The following is a 15806-nucleotide window of genomic DNA, read 5'->3' as shown; positions in this document are numbered from 1 at the left end:
GATTGACAAACGGGCTCGATTATTTGCGTGAACAGCCTTTATTTGCTTTGAGTCATACAATTTTCTCTTTAAAATGCGCATAAACAGCCGAACAGATGCATGCAATTTTTGGGAATCAACTCGGATTCGGGGAATTTTCAATTACAACACTGGTAAAAACGGCCATCTTTTGTCTTTTGTACAAGTAATGAAACAAAGCGGGGGGTTTCGCGTCTGCGGTAGCCTGCTGCCAGCTTCGATCCTCGGTTGGAGCGATTGCGAAAAATTCCTTTGTTTTTACTATTTATTTCATATTATTTGATTTATATATTTAATTTAACTTTATTCAAGTTTCGTTTGATTTATTTTGGATCACATTTTTTATTTTACTATTAGTTAATTAAAATTTTTAGAGTTGAGATTTTTTTTAAAAGTCACAAAAATTTTTTGCGGTTGACTATTGACTGACGAAAACGAGCGGTCACACGGTCAAACAGGGGAAATTTGAGCAAAATTGTCGATTTTGATCGCCAATGTGTACCGCACATATGCACACACACGAACAAATGCTTCATTTTATTATGCGCGTAATGAATTAAATATTAACGACCATACAGCACTTTGGTTGACGTTTATAGTAAGATCAACTACGTTTCTGAATGATTTTAATATTTTTTTCCCTCAGTGTAGGCATCCATTGGCGGTGGTTATTTTTTCCTCAATTATGTATCTAAGAGACTGTTTAAGTGGGATTATTGCTTTTTGTTAAAGAACTCCTCATATCGCACACCTAGATCTAAAGTGCGATCAACTAAAAAAAAGTAGGGTGTTTTTTTGCATAAATAAATTCATAGAACTTGTAAGTTGTAACCAATTACACATTCAGTTAAAATCTAATTTTATATCTGTTCTTGTATTAACTGAGTTGAATCTGTAGGATCCACAAGCAGTTATATTTCCCTATCTGAATTTTAAGTTAGCGTCATTTTAGATCTAGGTGTGCGATATGTACATATGTATTAATAAACGTTTATCATGTCACTTACTATCGATGTGCTTGATTAAGGCACGCGCCACTGTGCCATGTGCAACGATAAGAACTCGCTTGCCAGCCAATACTTGTTTGAATATGACATTGTCAAAGTATGGTATGACGCGTTGCATTAGCACTTTGAGCGACTCAGTGTCTGGGAATTCCGCCTCCGGTATATTTTTGAAATTGGGGTTATTGCGTATGCAGCTATAATAGGGATTGTCCGGCGTAATTGGTGGTGGGAGAACGTCGTATTTGCGGCGCCAGAGCTGCACCTACATTAATGGAAAAGCAATAAAATAATTATTAATATGTAGTGTCAGTACCATCAGTAGCAAAGTAAATAACATGTACATATTTATGTATACAAAAGCATTTGAAAATTATACCGGGCCGGAAATCTTCTAGACAAAGCCTTGATTCCGTCGAGAGCCTGGCTAGAGTTCCGTATCTGAAATTTCTCGACAGCATCAAAATAGATTCTGGCATGGAAATCCCTTCTACAGATAATCTAATCCGGTACTTAATAGATTTTCTTAACAATATTCTCACCCAATAGAAATCGGACATGCCCTAGCATACAAAAATTATCTCTCGTAGTGACTGGACTGGCACAAACTCGCAATATCTTGAATTGGCTAACCAATTCACGTGATAGGTAGTAGTTCGCTAGTACGGTTACGTTGACAGCGCCAGGACAATATCAGTGACGCGACAGCCTTAAAACGGTAACCTTGACGGGCACAGGATACGATGCCCTTAAATAAGTTTATCTGCTTAGAGTCTGGACTGGCTCCAGAATAATAGTTTTCTTTTGAAATAGTCACTTTTGGTGTTGGGAAAATTTTCTTTAAATGAACTACTTTTTAGCAGTGCCTGCACTGGCTGTATCCTAGAAAATCCTACCTAAAGTAACCAGTGTTGCCAGAACTTTTTGGGCCGACCGGCTAGATTGGCAAAAAAAAACGGCTAAAAACGGCTAAAATATTTTAGTGAAAATTCACATGCTTTATTTAAATAAATCGCAAGAAACGAAAGACTAGTTAACACCATTAATTTATATCGAGTGTATATTCCTCATCATCAAATGAATCACTATTGTATATATCACCTGAATTCATTAATTTTAAGAGATCGTCATCTACAGTAAAATTATGGCAGCAGTTTACTTCGCGTTTTAAACCGTATCTTATATATAAAATAGCGTTTAACGTTTTAACGCACATTGGATTTCTTTGCTTAGTTTTTATTATATTCATTGAACTAAATATTCGCTCTACTTCTGCATTACTTATAGGCAAAACAAGAAAACTAAAAACTAGGTTGGAAAGGTCAGCAAAAGGGTTTTCTCCTAGGGCATTTCGAAATTGATAAACTTCGGCCCAAAATTTTACAGTTGAGTCTAAATTACTCCAGGTATGTAACGTTAACCGTAGCCATTGCATCTCTATGGATGTATTTGTGTTTTTGTTGCTGTAGTTGAACAAATACTTTTGGTTTAATTACTCTTAATGCATTTCCAACCGAAAAAAGTAAATTTTTTTAGTGTGGCAATATTTGTAGGGAGACGTTGGCGTAATTCCTTTATTAAAGTGATAATAAAATAGCGACCATTTTCTCGAATTATTTTCTCGGCTTCGTGGTCAAAAGCGTTTGTGCTTACTTTTGTTTTTAAATACTCTTCAAAACTGTGATAAAACTGAAGAAACGGAGCAAGGTATGGTTCCAACGGGGAGCATATAGGATCAAATGTGTCCGCGCTAATAACCACTAGAGAGCATTGATGCGAAAGTAAAACATTGAGTTCATTAAAAGTCTTCATTGGGTCTGCATTATTGCTTTCGAACAACTTGTTTACTTTTTGCACCTGAAAATTAGGCAAATAGTAAAATCCATATATGCAATACTCCTATATTGGCAGTAAGAGCTAGTACCGTCCGAAACACTACAGTACAGATATATCAATAAACACGTACGAAAGAAAAGGAACATACCATTTATAAATAAACATGTACACAACACATCTACAAAACCGGCACTCAAGTACACAATACATTGACAAAAACAGTACTAGACTGTCTCGCTTTGATTTCGGAATGCTTACAGATTGAGATGTTAGCTTACTATCAATATAGAAGTATTACATATATGGTAAAATCGGCTAAAAACGGCTAACTTTTTTTTACAAACCGGCTAACAAATCGGCTGCCGGCTAGATCGAATTTTCTCCGGCTAGTTGCTATCAAAACCGGCTAAATCTAGCCGGAAAACGGCTAAAATGGCAACGCTGAAAGTAACTAATGAAATTTTTCTGACAAGGGTTTTCTTGATGTCGCCATGACCAGCTCTAGCAAGTGATTTCTTCTTCTATATTGGCGCTGTAACCGCCTAAGCGATTTTGGCCGAGTCCAAAACAGCACACCAGTTGTTTTTCTTCTGTGCCAACTGACGACAATTGGAGATGCCAAGTCAATTCCATTCCTTCTGTTATGTTACCAGCATCGCGACCCGTGTTGAATACTCTCATAGCTGGAGCGTTTTTGTCCATTCCAACGACATGACCTAGCCAGCGGAGCCGCTGAGGTTCTCCCAAATTTTGTCGGAGCTGGCGGTATTGCACAACGTCATTTTACACAGACGCATTAGTTTCGCGGGAATACCAAATTCAGATATGCTGTCGAAAGCGGCATTGAAATCGACAAACACATGCATATATGGTGTGTGTCGATCCTATTCTCGCGGGTCTTTTCCAAGATTTGGCTTATTGTGAATACCTGATCTGTGGTGGATTAGCCAGGTCTAAAACCACACTGATAAGGCCCAATCAGTTCATTGACGGTGGGCTTCAGTCTTTCACACAATACGCTCGATAAGATATTGTATGGCGCGTATGGCGGGGTCGGACATCGACTCAATCGTCATGGACTGGGGTTCGGGTTCGTCTTCTCGACTACTCTCAGTCTGCTGCCATTCAATAGGATGGAAAAGTGTTCCATAATTTAAGTACGTTCTGGACATCGCCATGGTTGTTCTTACAGGAGTACGCCCCGGCCTTGAAACCTTTCGTAAGTCACCTAACTCTCTGATAAAATTTACGCGCGTTTTTCCTTACGTATTGTTTACTCTTTGCAAACGAAAATTTGGGGCCAGATTCTTCTTTCAGGGTATCTTAAGCTTAAAAGTTTTCAATTTTGGTGACATCGGCTGAGTATTTAAAAAAAAAAACAAGTGAAATATGTAAAAAACTAATTTCCGAAAATGTGTCATAATACATACTGTTACTCACCAAGTTTAGCGTACGTTTTTTTTTTGTTAATATACGCAATACTTTATATGCTAATTTTTTGTTTGTTAATTTTGTGTTAAAACATAGCTTATATTTTAGCAAACCCCATTTGAATCCAAAAATTAAACTGTGTACGAAAATTAAGAAAAATCTGCAAGGTTTCAGCAAAATCGCAAACTTTTTAATAAGAATTAAAGAAAAATTCAGGTATGCAGTTGTACAGCCCATTAAATTTTAGTACAATAATGTGCAAAATTTCAAATGTATAAAAATTCGCGTTGATTTCTGAGAATTCTTTTGCTGACTGTCCTACGCATTTTTACATATAAAGTATTTCAGATTTTTTTTTTAAAGAAAACAATGTGTAGGACAGTCAGCAAAAAAAAACTCTCAAAAAGCAACACACATTATTGTACTAAGATTTAATGGGCTATAAAACTGCATATCTGACTTTGTTTTAGAAACTCTTATTAAAAAGTCTGCAATTTTGCTGAAACTTTGCAGATTTTCCTTAATTTTGTACACAGTTTCATACTTGGATTTAAATGCGGTTTGCTAATATATTAGCCACATTTTAATACAATATTACACAAAAAAAACATTGAGCATGTAAAACATTGCGAACTTTAACAAAAAAAAAACCTACACTCAATTTTGTGAGTAACAGTATGTATGCCACATTTTCGGGAATTACATATTCCACAAGTTTTTTTTCAAATATCCAGAGGCTAATGGGAATAAATTAGTTTTTAATGTTCAGTTTGCATGTTAATGTTTAATAGAATAAAATATACGTAATCTAAGCGATGAAAAATAACATTTAAAAGTAATGAATGTGTTAACAATTAACAAACGCATGCAAACTTGTTAATACTTTTAAATAAATATTGTTGAGCTGAAAATGAGCTACTAGGTTTGTATATCCCAGTAAGCAAATCTGAACGCGGTTCAATTTTCCGCTACTCCCTATAGTTCCTATAGTTTCAATATGAAGGAAGTTTTCGTTTATGATCGCGGAAAAATTAAGAGCCTTGCAGAAGTTTTACAGATAATTCGTAAAAATCGCGAATTGCTACGGTAAGCAGTGCCCCCTAAGCAGTCCCACTAGAAGTCTCTAGTCTGCCCTCGCTCGTGATAGCAATGTTTTCTGAATGTTTTCTTTGATATTATCTACGGGGTGTAAAATAATAACTGTCGCACAGGTTTTTTTTTTTGAAAAATAAAACGGTCCTTTATAGATTTTGCGAAAAAAGTATTTTAATCTTAATTTTTAACAGATTTTACTTTAACTTGTTTTTAAGTTTTAACCTTTATTTGGGTTTACCAGCGGATATTCCTTATCTTCTGTAACCATAAGCCAACTTCCTCCATTTTGAGTCTTTTATACTTCCCCTTTTGTGCAACATTAGCCCTCATACTTAGCAATCGAATAGACTTAGAACAGGTGGCTAGGACGGCATTTTTTTTGTAATTTTTTTATACAAATTCTAAGAAAAATGCACCTGAAAAAGACTTGCGGCACGCACGTACTTATGTATCTCCCAAAGTTTACACTGCTGGCAAATTCAAAAAAGGATTAAAATTTTAAAACTTAATAATAAAATTGAAGTAAAACATGTACCAAATTAAAACCGTCGAATTCGTACGTCCGTCACTAGTCAAGAATATAGAAGAAAGAAGCCATTCTATCTTACGTTTTCAGGTTCTACAACATGATTAATACGCACTCTCGAAGATTTAATTCCTACTGATCAGGAGGAGATAGATAAGATTCATACTCATCTTATTATTTCAACTCAATTGAGATAATTCTCTAACGAATACAAGAACTTGTTGTCAAAAGTGCAGACTGACTCAAAGAGCAAAATTTTAGCTTTGAACCCTTATCAGGCAGCAAGAGCGTAACGAAAATTATCCAATACTTCCCTTATGGTTGCAAAATTTTTCAAGTTGCTGGTTAGTTTTGCTTTGCATGACGTCACACTTGTGCAACTTGTTTACGTTTTCCTTGCAACATTTTTTCTTCTTCTTCCATTCTTGCTCACGTTTTGGCATTTCTCTCTCGCGATTGCACCAGTGTGACGTCACACAAAAGTTATTCTCAAAAATCCTCTCTGATCTCCATGATTTTCTCTTATATCCTTGCTTTTTTCTTTCATGCAAAACTTAACCTGGACGTGCGTAAGTATTTCTTTCAACTAACTAACGTTTAGTAAACGCTCAACTACATAAATGCTTATAGAAAAGATAACTTAACTTACTTGTTCCTCGCCATATTTATCGGCCATGTCCCGCTTATTGAAACCCGTTAAATTTCCATAGTGTCGCTCGTTCAAATGCCAATCGCTTACAACTTCCAAATCGCAGAGATTCAATTCTTTCAATATAATACTCAATGATTGTCTAGCGCGTGATAATGCCGATGAGTATGCAATATCGAATTTTAAATTGCTTTCACGCAATGCTGTCGCTGAAATATTTACAGCATCTTTGGCACCTATAGAAATGACGACAATTTTGGCATTAATGGTTGCATAGAAATATTTACATACATGCAATATTATATGATGAAAATGCAACTAAGAGCCATATTTACAGTGAAGAGTTAACTCTTATTATGCTGTTAACTATCGATTTTCAGTACAAAAATTGAACATTAACTACCGAATGCGAGTTAAACCTTCACTGTAAAAACGGAACTGAAAATATAAAATAAAACTACATCCCAGTTTACGTAGAGCGGGCTTCAGCTTAATTAAATATGATGATAAAAGAAATTGACTACAAATTTATTTGGTGAAGCTTCTTAATGTTAAACTAACATACATATGTATATACAGGCCCGTTGAGAGGGAAGGGGGAAAGAGGGGAGTCTCCTCCGAGCCCGGAATTTTTAAGGGACCTGACATATCAGAACCATAACTTGTTATAATTCAAGTTTTTACAATGTAATTGCTCCATCATTATCGGTTTTTAACCGACTTAAAAAAAAAAGGAGGAGGTAATCAGTTCGTCGGAATATATATATATATTTTTTTATGCTTGTTACCGCATAACTTTGGACCACGTTAACCGATTTCGATAATTCTTTTTTCAGGAAAGGTGGTACCTCCCATACTAATTTTGTTTAGATACAATAGTTGGATCGTGAAGAAATTAACGATAATCTTAAATTTTTATAAGAGAATTGAAGTCGGTTTTGTTCTTTGCTTAAAAATTACTTGTTATTATAAATCTGTGTTTGTATGGAATAGTAGCTTATGTCGAGAAGCTGGCTTTAGTATAATGCGGCATTCCCATTATCCTTTAAACGAAAAGGAATTTTTTGATAAGACTTAATAAGAATATTGATTTGCTAATATCGGAACTATTTCTCGCACGTTTACTTGCCAAAAGTTCTTCAACGGCTCAGCGCAATTGAGTCATTCGCAATCGTATTCTGCGAATGCCGCATTATACTTAAGCCAGCGTTTCGACATAGGCTACTATTCCATATGAACAATATTCCGATTTGCGCTGATTGTTTCTGACTCTATACATAAAAAAAAACACAAATATTTCATGCTACTAAATAATTTAACACAATTATGATGATTTTTCAGTCCGGGTCCGAGTTTACTCTCAACTGCCCTGCATATACATATACATATGTATGTACATGAAAATATACCCTACAAGTAGGGATGGCAGCGATTAATCATTTGATTAAATTAATCGATTATTTTTGTTCAATTTACGATTTAATTGTATCATAGTTTTGTGTTTCATTAATCGATTAATTGCAAAATAATCGTAAAAATGTTTTCAAGAAATATGAATTCTGTAGTTGTCTAAAATCCATCCATCGAACATCCTCTTCTGCTAGCTGCATCAACTTTACTCGACCAGAGGTTGAAAAAAATTAATTTTAAAGATCCGTTAATATTGGCCTCAGTAATGAAGGTCTTGCGAAAGGAAATAATGTGCGCAGGTGATCATATGGAACCGGGTAGCGACTCGTCACTTGGGCCCCTCATAAATCTCTTGTACACAAACGAAGGCGAAAAAATCATAATTTGGGTCACCCACAAGATGAAATGAGTTTTTATTTAAATTGTAAAGTCCTAGAACTAAAGCGGAATATCATCGACGCTTAGGGGGAAATGAAAACTGTTTATCCAAAACAAAAGATTTTCCGTACGTTGCCAAAGCAGTTAAAAAATGCGTATAATTCTCGTCACGAAATTGATATCATAAATTTTGTGTTTCTAGTTCAGCTTTCGTCACTCGAAAATTTTACCTCAAAGAGATGTTTTATTTGATTTAATTTACAGGTTAAAAATAATATTGGAAACCATATCTAGTGGCTACGAAATTGATTCAACAAAATACGACGAATATGCATTGGACACCGCCAAATTATATGAGGAGCTTTACGCGTGACATCCTATGACACCCACAATGCACAAGATACTAATTCCTTATTACCAATAGGACAATTATCGGAGAGGCTCAAGAGCAGAAAATTATTCCCGGAAGTTTTCTCGTAAAGTATGTAACCGTGACATATATAACCGGTTGTTTTTGAGCTCGGACTCGTTTTTAAGCAGTATTTCGGTTCATGACCAACAAATGAAAAAATATCAAATCGTTTTCCCCAGACATAATAAAGCTGCTGTGACCCTCTAAATCCGTTGTCAAAGATGTGACAAAGGAATAATTTGAGGCCAGCGAAGATTCTGAAAGCGAAACCTAATTAACCGATGATAGTGTACACACAAGTTATAAATAAAGGTAGTCAATATATTTTAAATAGTAAATTATTGGCTAATACATATATATATTTTATTAATATAACCTACCTGTAATACAAATTATTTCAATTTTACATTTGATAAACAATTTTGAGTAGATAGAGGCAATCAAATATTTTTTGCCGCATAAAACTTGAAAATCTACCTATGTGCGGCGCCTGCTGGAGCGCTTGTTTTCAAAAGCTGGTTCTACGGCCACCGAGAAACGCGACCGCTTAACAACAAAACGCTTATCAAAGATTTTGTTTTTGCAAACTTGGTTAAATAATAAATAATTATTGTCGCTAAAAATAATGGTTTTATTTTATTTAAGGCTAATTAACAAGATAATTAGAAGCTTTTTATGGAAGTGGTTTTGTGAATACTCACTGTAAAAAAGTCACTATAAAGAATTCGATGAATCGATTATTTCTCAATAATTGCAATTTATTGCACTTAGTTTATTTTTGTCTTGTGATAAATCATATGATTAATTAATTTTTTTGTTTTTTGCCATCCCTACGTACAAGACATTGCTGAGCACTTTAGGAAAAAATTCTAACACATTTACACTTTGTTTTTGTAGTATGGCATAAATGAGTAGTTTGACTATTAGTACTGAGGATTTTCTGATGACAACATTGAGAGGAAAGTACTGAATTTTTCCCATGGTCTGAACAAAAATGAATACCTTGATAAGCACCTTCATAACTAGTGATAATGATATGAGCACTCATATGATACACAGCTGTCTTGTAGGGTACATATGTATGTACATATGTATACCTACATGCAGTGTTACCAAACATGGGCTTTTCCTACCAAAACTGGTAGTTTCCTACCAAAACTGTAGTTTCGTATTACCTGTCATTCTGCATCAAAAACTAAGCTTTGAAAAAAAACTTGGCACCTTTTCACTTTTAGGTAGCGATATAATTTATGGCGTACTTGGACGAAGATTCCAGAAAAGTCTGCCAATGGGCTCGTACTCAACCATATTTCAGGCGGAGGTCTTCCCAATCGAAGTCTGTGTTCGCGAATGTCATCGTAGAAGATAAATGAGGCCAGAATAAATATTATATCGGACATTCAGGCAGCGTTAAAGGCCTTAGAGTCTTTTAAAACGGCATCAAGGCTTGTAATCTCTTGAACCACCTGAGAGCCCACAATAGCGTCTCGCTGTGGAGGGTTCATGGACATGAAGGGTTTGAAGGAAACAAAAGGACTGATTATCTCTCAAAGCGTGAAGCCCAAATGCATTTTCACGGTCACTAGCCTTTCTGCGGTACATCTAAAGGACACACTGCAGACCTACTTAGGAGCTAGCTGGGAATAATCTCAAATTGCTGCCCACTGGCGGAAGTCAAAGGGAATAAGACAATCAAGGATATGCATAACTCTTTCCAGCAGGAACTTCGAAAGACACCTTGAACCTAGAAATCTTACTGGCAACCTGACAGCACACTGTTAGTTAACGTACCGTTTTAATTACATGGGTCTTTCTGTAGAGACGGACTGTAGGGTTTGTCGGCTAGTGAAAGAAACCCATTCGATGTGCCTGTCCACGAAGCATGAATCGTAGATTGATACACCTTGGAAAACGATTGCCTTCTCCATCTAAAATTTGAAACATGGGCTCATCCAAAGGGCTGAGCTTTTCAAACAGCCTAAGGTTGGAGTGATTACAATTTGGATTTAGCACAGCATATCTTCTTAGGTCGCAGCGCGGGTATCTTCGACGTAATAATAATAATATCGTTACTAGACACGAATAAAGAGCTCGAAAAAACTCTTTGGGGAGTTCTGGGGAATACTGTTGCACTCGAAAATATACATAGTTGACCGCGGACATAAGTTTGTGGGTCTTTCTTTGCTGTCAAAGAGGTTGACTCGGCTTTATTTGCCGTCACCTATGTTAAGAGTCTTTCTTCGCCGAAATTGATTTTATGCCTCTTTTTTCGCTATCAACTTTTGAGCTCGCGTCTTTATTCGTATCTAGTGACGATATGTATGTATGTGTAAAGAGACATATGTACATATGGATAAGTCTGTACAATAAAATTAATCGTTATACGCAGTTAATTTGTTTTTATTAATCTAGTTGTGTTTTAGTTTTACTAAATGTTATGTTAAATATGTTTTTAAAAAATTTGATATTGAAAACAAATATTAAAACTAAAAAAAAAATGTTTGGTAGGTTTTGGTTGGTTATGGTAGGAAATTTTGGTAGGAAAAAAAATTTGTCTGTGGCAACGCTGCCTTCATGCGCATTTATTTACCTTGCTCACTTAAATCAGCATCATGCCACCCGCAGAAGAGATTCAACTTATTCCATTCGCTCTCACCGTGCCGTAAGATTACTAATTGGTTAGTTTTCATATTGCCTTGTTTTTCTTTTGCCGTGGGGCACACTGACTTTAAACTGAAAATACAGGAAAGTAAAGTATAAACAGCTGTTTATTAAGATGTCTGTATGTCCACTGTATAGATTACAAATAAAAGTTTCTAAATTTCTCGCAATTGCTATGTGCGCTTGAAATGAGTAAAGTGTACACAAGTGTGCAAAAAAAACAACTTTTGATTCAATCGAAGAAACTGCATTACATTGTAACAATACGAAGAACTATACTTAAAAACATACATACGTATCATTACATACATACATTTTGAGAGAAATCATGCGCACATCACCCACATATCTGCGAATTGCCATTATCACCAAAAGTCGTATTTTTTCCAATGTTGTCGTCTATGCGTCAAAACAAATTCTAATAGAAGAATGAGCATTATTCGCGTGTAAAGGGTCGCACATTAAGAGTGGAGGCCTTCGTTAGCGGCATTGCCGGATTGCCGTCATGAGCGGTCTTTAGTGTTGTTATGAACTGAAGATTTTATACCCAGCGTACGATTTTCTAGCTGAGAGATCTTGTATAAAATATTATAATAACAATAAAGAGTAAATTCTGCAATAATACATCTGTGTACTTTTAAACGAAGTTGCTATTTTGGCAACTGCATTTTTGTGATTTCCGCGGAAATTTTTACTGAGATTGTACGCACTATCCAGTAACAATTTCTACTGGTTCTTACCAGTAAGAAAAACAGCTGGTGGCATGCTGCTTAGTGTAATTTACACTAACTAAACAATTGTTTGTGGGGACTTTACACTTGCAACTGACAAAATTAACTTATTTAAATGTATAATAAGATAATAAATACTATGCTTCTTTGAAAATTGCTTCGAAAAATTATAAAATTATCAGCTGTTCATAAAATTTGCAAGTTCTTGCTGGTTTTCCGTTTTTGTACTTTCTTGCATGCTTTTCTCATTGGAAGCAAATGCTGGCTTATTCTCAAAAATTTTGTTGCTGGTAAGTTACCGGATAGTTCTTTACGGAAAAGTACAAACACACGACTAATTTCGATATATGTATTTCGTTTTTCAACTGTATCTTCAGCTTATTTACACTCAAGTCTTAGTTCCTGGTACTTCAAAATTCTATTATCTTCAACTTTATAGCACTTAACCATAGTATTTCTTCATAATATTTGTACGTTGACCTTGATCCAAGATAGGCTGACATTGAAAACGACTCCCTTTTGTACATATGTATATACATATGTATGTTAGGGATGTTAATTTTTCGGCTTTTTCCGACCCCGGGACTTTCGGGATGCCTTTGTCACAAACCCGGGATCCCGTAATTAGTGTCGGGATTTAGATATTCATCACTTCTCAACAACTTGAATCGAAAAAATTGCTTCTATATGGTTTGAGAAGCTCTCCTACCATGAAATAAATAATAATAAATGGGTTTGAAACCTACTGTTTTATTTAAAGTAGCGATTTATTTTGACTTTGTAATTTCAAAGATATGATTAATTCCAAAAATTGTTAAAAAAATTCAATGTAATGTACTTAGAATACGAATATGGGTAAAAAATGCAATAGGAAATTTCTTTAGACTATGTTTAAATAGGCACCTTATGGGCAAATGAGCATCTTTTCACAATTTAAGGCTTAATTGTTACCCAATTTATCATACAAAAATTCAAATTATTAATTGCCAATTAATTATTAATTGCCAATTAATTTGTGTCATGTTTAATTTTGACTTGGAGGTATGTTTATCGAATAAAGAGCAATCAGCTGTTAAATATATAAAATTGTACCAACTTTACGGAAAGCTTTATCTAAAAGTAGGTAGATGTACCTAAAAAATAAATATGTATTTCTATATAAAGAAGATAGGAGGATAACAATTCCCATCGATACATCAACTTCTGTACTCACATTAAACAATTTTTGGTTATGAAGAAAATCTCTTCGAGCAGCGCGAGACAAAACTATGTTGTAGAAAAGGAGAATCACTTTCCAATCTCCAATCTGACGTTAAAAAATAAATATTTTCCGTCAATAAAAATAAGAACTGATTTCCTGAGAAGTTATTTGGCTACGTTCCAAAAGTACCTAAAATTGTGTGTGTACCGAATGCACTTTCAAACTAAATAAAGGTACGATTGTACCAACTTTTCCATCACTGTAGGTAATCCAGCAGCTGATTTCGAATCGCTAATTGCGCAGCTGACGTATGTGTGAACACAAAACTCAATTCCGCAATTTAAAGCTTAATTGCCTCAGCTAATTGGCCTGTTTGAGCATAGTCTTAGAATTTAAATATTAAAATTTTTTGGATTCACCACGACGAATAGGTAATTTTTAAGCTGACAAAGTTAGAAGAACGAAGCTCGAGGATGTTATCGAGTTTATATAAGCCTTTAACATATAATTTTTCAAAAAAAAATATTGCGAAATTTCAAGGGTAAAATTTTAAAATGACATTTCAAATATTTACCAGCCCTTCTGCACCAGAAACTTTATTCTGTTTAAATTCCACAGGATTTCCTAATTAATTTTATACCCATACTTCTTCTCTAAGCACATTTCTCTGAGTTTTTTAAATCATTTTTAAATTACTGACATCAGAGTGAAAAACTAAAAGCGCTATTTTACTATATTTGGCCCATGGTTTCGCGAATATATTAATATATGTGTTTAAAATTTACTGTCGCGCGGTGTTATATGTATAATGAGCTAGACTTTTATAAAAAAATATTAATATAAATATTAATTGCCAAGAGTCCCGGGATTGTCGAGACCTTAAAAAGTCCGGGATTCCGGGATCCCGGGATTAACATTCCTAATGGATGTGTAACGATTCTTTGGAAAAATGGAAAAGCTGAAATTCTGCACTAAATACTAAACAGAAAAGCTAAATAAGGGGTTATCGTTTCTCGTTTTTGTAAAGTGAGGTAAAAAAACACATTGAATATATGAAATTTCATAATAAAGTTTGAACTAAGCCATTATACGTGGAAAACAGTGTCATTCAAATGTATTTCAGGACCTATTCCTTTTTGAAAACTTTGTCACGAAATTCAGCATTAACTCGGTCATATTTAGTTTAACGTATCTTGTCCTTCAATAGCACCATAAAAGTTTGCATAAACACGGTGTTGCATAGTTCCACAAAAAAAAAAAATCAAAAGACGTTAAGTCGTAGGATCTCCGCGGTCAAGACACATCATACAATCTGGAGATTTCTAGCGCATTAATACTGTTACTGCCAGCGATGGGTAGAATGGGGCCCTTTCTTGTTGAAACCGCGATTCGTCCAAATAAAAATCGCAAATTTCAGACCGGAAATTGTTATCGCTAAGAGATTTGGCGGTTAGTGCGGCTGCTTAGTTTTTCTCGAAAAAGAATAACTCAATGGTGCAGTCGGTCCTAAATAACCGGCAACTAGCCGAGATTACGTAATTTTACACATTAACATAGCCGCCGAATGTGAAATTCGACTAGTCTCCGAATATTTTCTTCGATATGCCTAAAAATGCAGCCACAGAAGATGTACAAGTTTGCTGGAATTCTTTAAAAGTTTTACGCGTTCGTAAAAAAGTTTTGATGACAGTGACATTTGACTACACCAAGTAAAATCCTGAAAATTCTTGAAATCGCACATAAACCATCTATTATACTCGTATTCAAATTTCATCATACCGTCTTCCAGCCAGTTTTGAATGAATAACTGAAGAAGAAATTGAGGTAAGCAGACTGAATAATCAAGTTAATATCAGTCAAAGAGAGATAAAAAAGTCGGTTTATAACTACATACATATGCCTCTTTAAAAATTCGAATAGTTGTTCTCCTACAGAGAGAAAAGTAAAGGAATACTTCTATAAATAGTTCCTAGACGATGCAATACTAGAGATCGCATATTTTGAATAAAAAATCATTTAAAAAATTACAAGCGCCAAATGAAGAGGAATTTTTTATCAGCTACTATGTACTTAAAATCAAAATTCACGTAAATGATATGTTAAAGCCATTCTCAAATCCATTTTACCACTTAAAATTCAATTCTAAACTCAAACCATACTAATTTTAAACAGGTTTAAAATTTATGGCAACAAAATTTGTGGTGGTTAGCAGCTTCCTATTTGTACTAATTTGATATTCCTCATAGCTCAATGAACGTACTACGTGGTATACATACATACTGAATCACTAAAAAAAGTTGCGGTTGTAGAAAATTTTGTGTAATTGAGGACAAAATATATCGGAAAAATATTAAGATTTACGTAAGCTGGACCGATTTGAAAATACCTCCAAAAATGAAGTTTTTTATGAATAAAAAATTGTCTTAAAGAATTTTTTGAAACAAATCCCTTCAG

The 15806-nt window shown here is 34.7% G+C and overlaps 1 protein-coding gene across 2 annotated transcripts in view; it reads right to left on the bottom strand.

Annotated features, from left to right (window-relative positions):
• Positions 1 to 1025: 1025 nt before the first annotated feature.
• LOC118737950 (2,3-bisphosphoglycerate-dependent phosphoglycerate mutase-like) overlaps positions 1026 to 15806 on the bottom strand; it is a gene marked incomplete at its 3' end in the record, with an annotated part of 38418 nt that continues 23637 nt past the window's right edge. The window contains 5 exon segments of one of the 2 annotated variants that reach the window (XM_036468784.1): positions 1026 to 1287; positions 6560 to 6795; positions 11350 to 11492; positions 11734 to 11995; positions 12161 to 12756. In XM_036468784.1, coding sequence (XP_036324677.1) covers positions 1026 to 1287; positions 6560 to 6795; positions 11350 to 11492; positions 11734 to 11783 — 691 coding nt within the window. 2 annotated transcript variants of the gene reach the window in all.

This window comes from Rhagoletis pomonella, unplaced genomic scaffold (genome assembly GCF_013731165.1).
Source record: "Rhagoletis pomonella isolate Grant_MI unplaced genomic scaffold, Rhpom_1.0 Rhpom_scaffold_00004, whole genome shotgun sequence".
NCBI lineage: Eukaryota > Metazoa > Arthropoda > Insecta > Diptera > Tephritidae > Rhagoletis > Rhagoletis pomonella.
The sequence above is the reverse complement of the archived record's forward strand: the minus strand, read 5'-3'. Positions and strand labels throughout refer to the sequence as shown.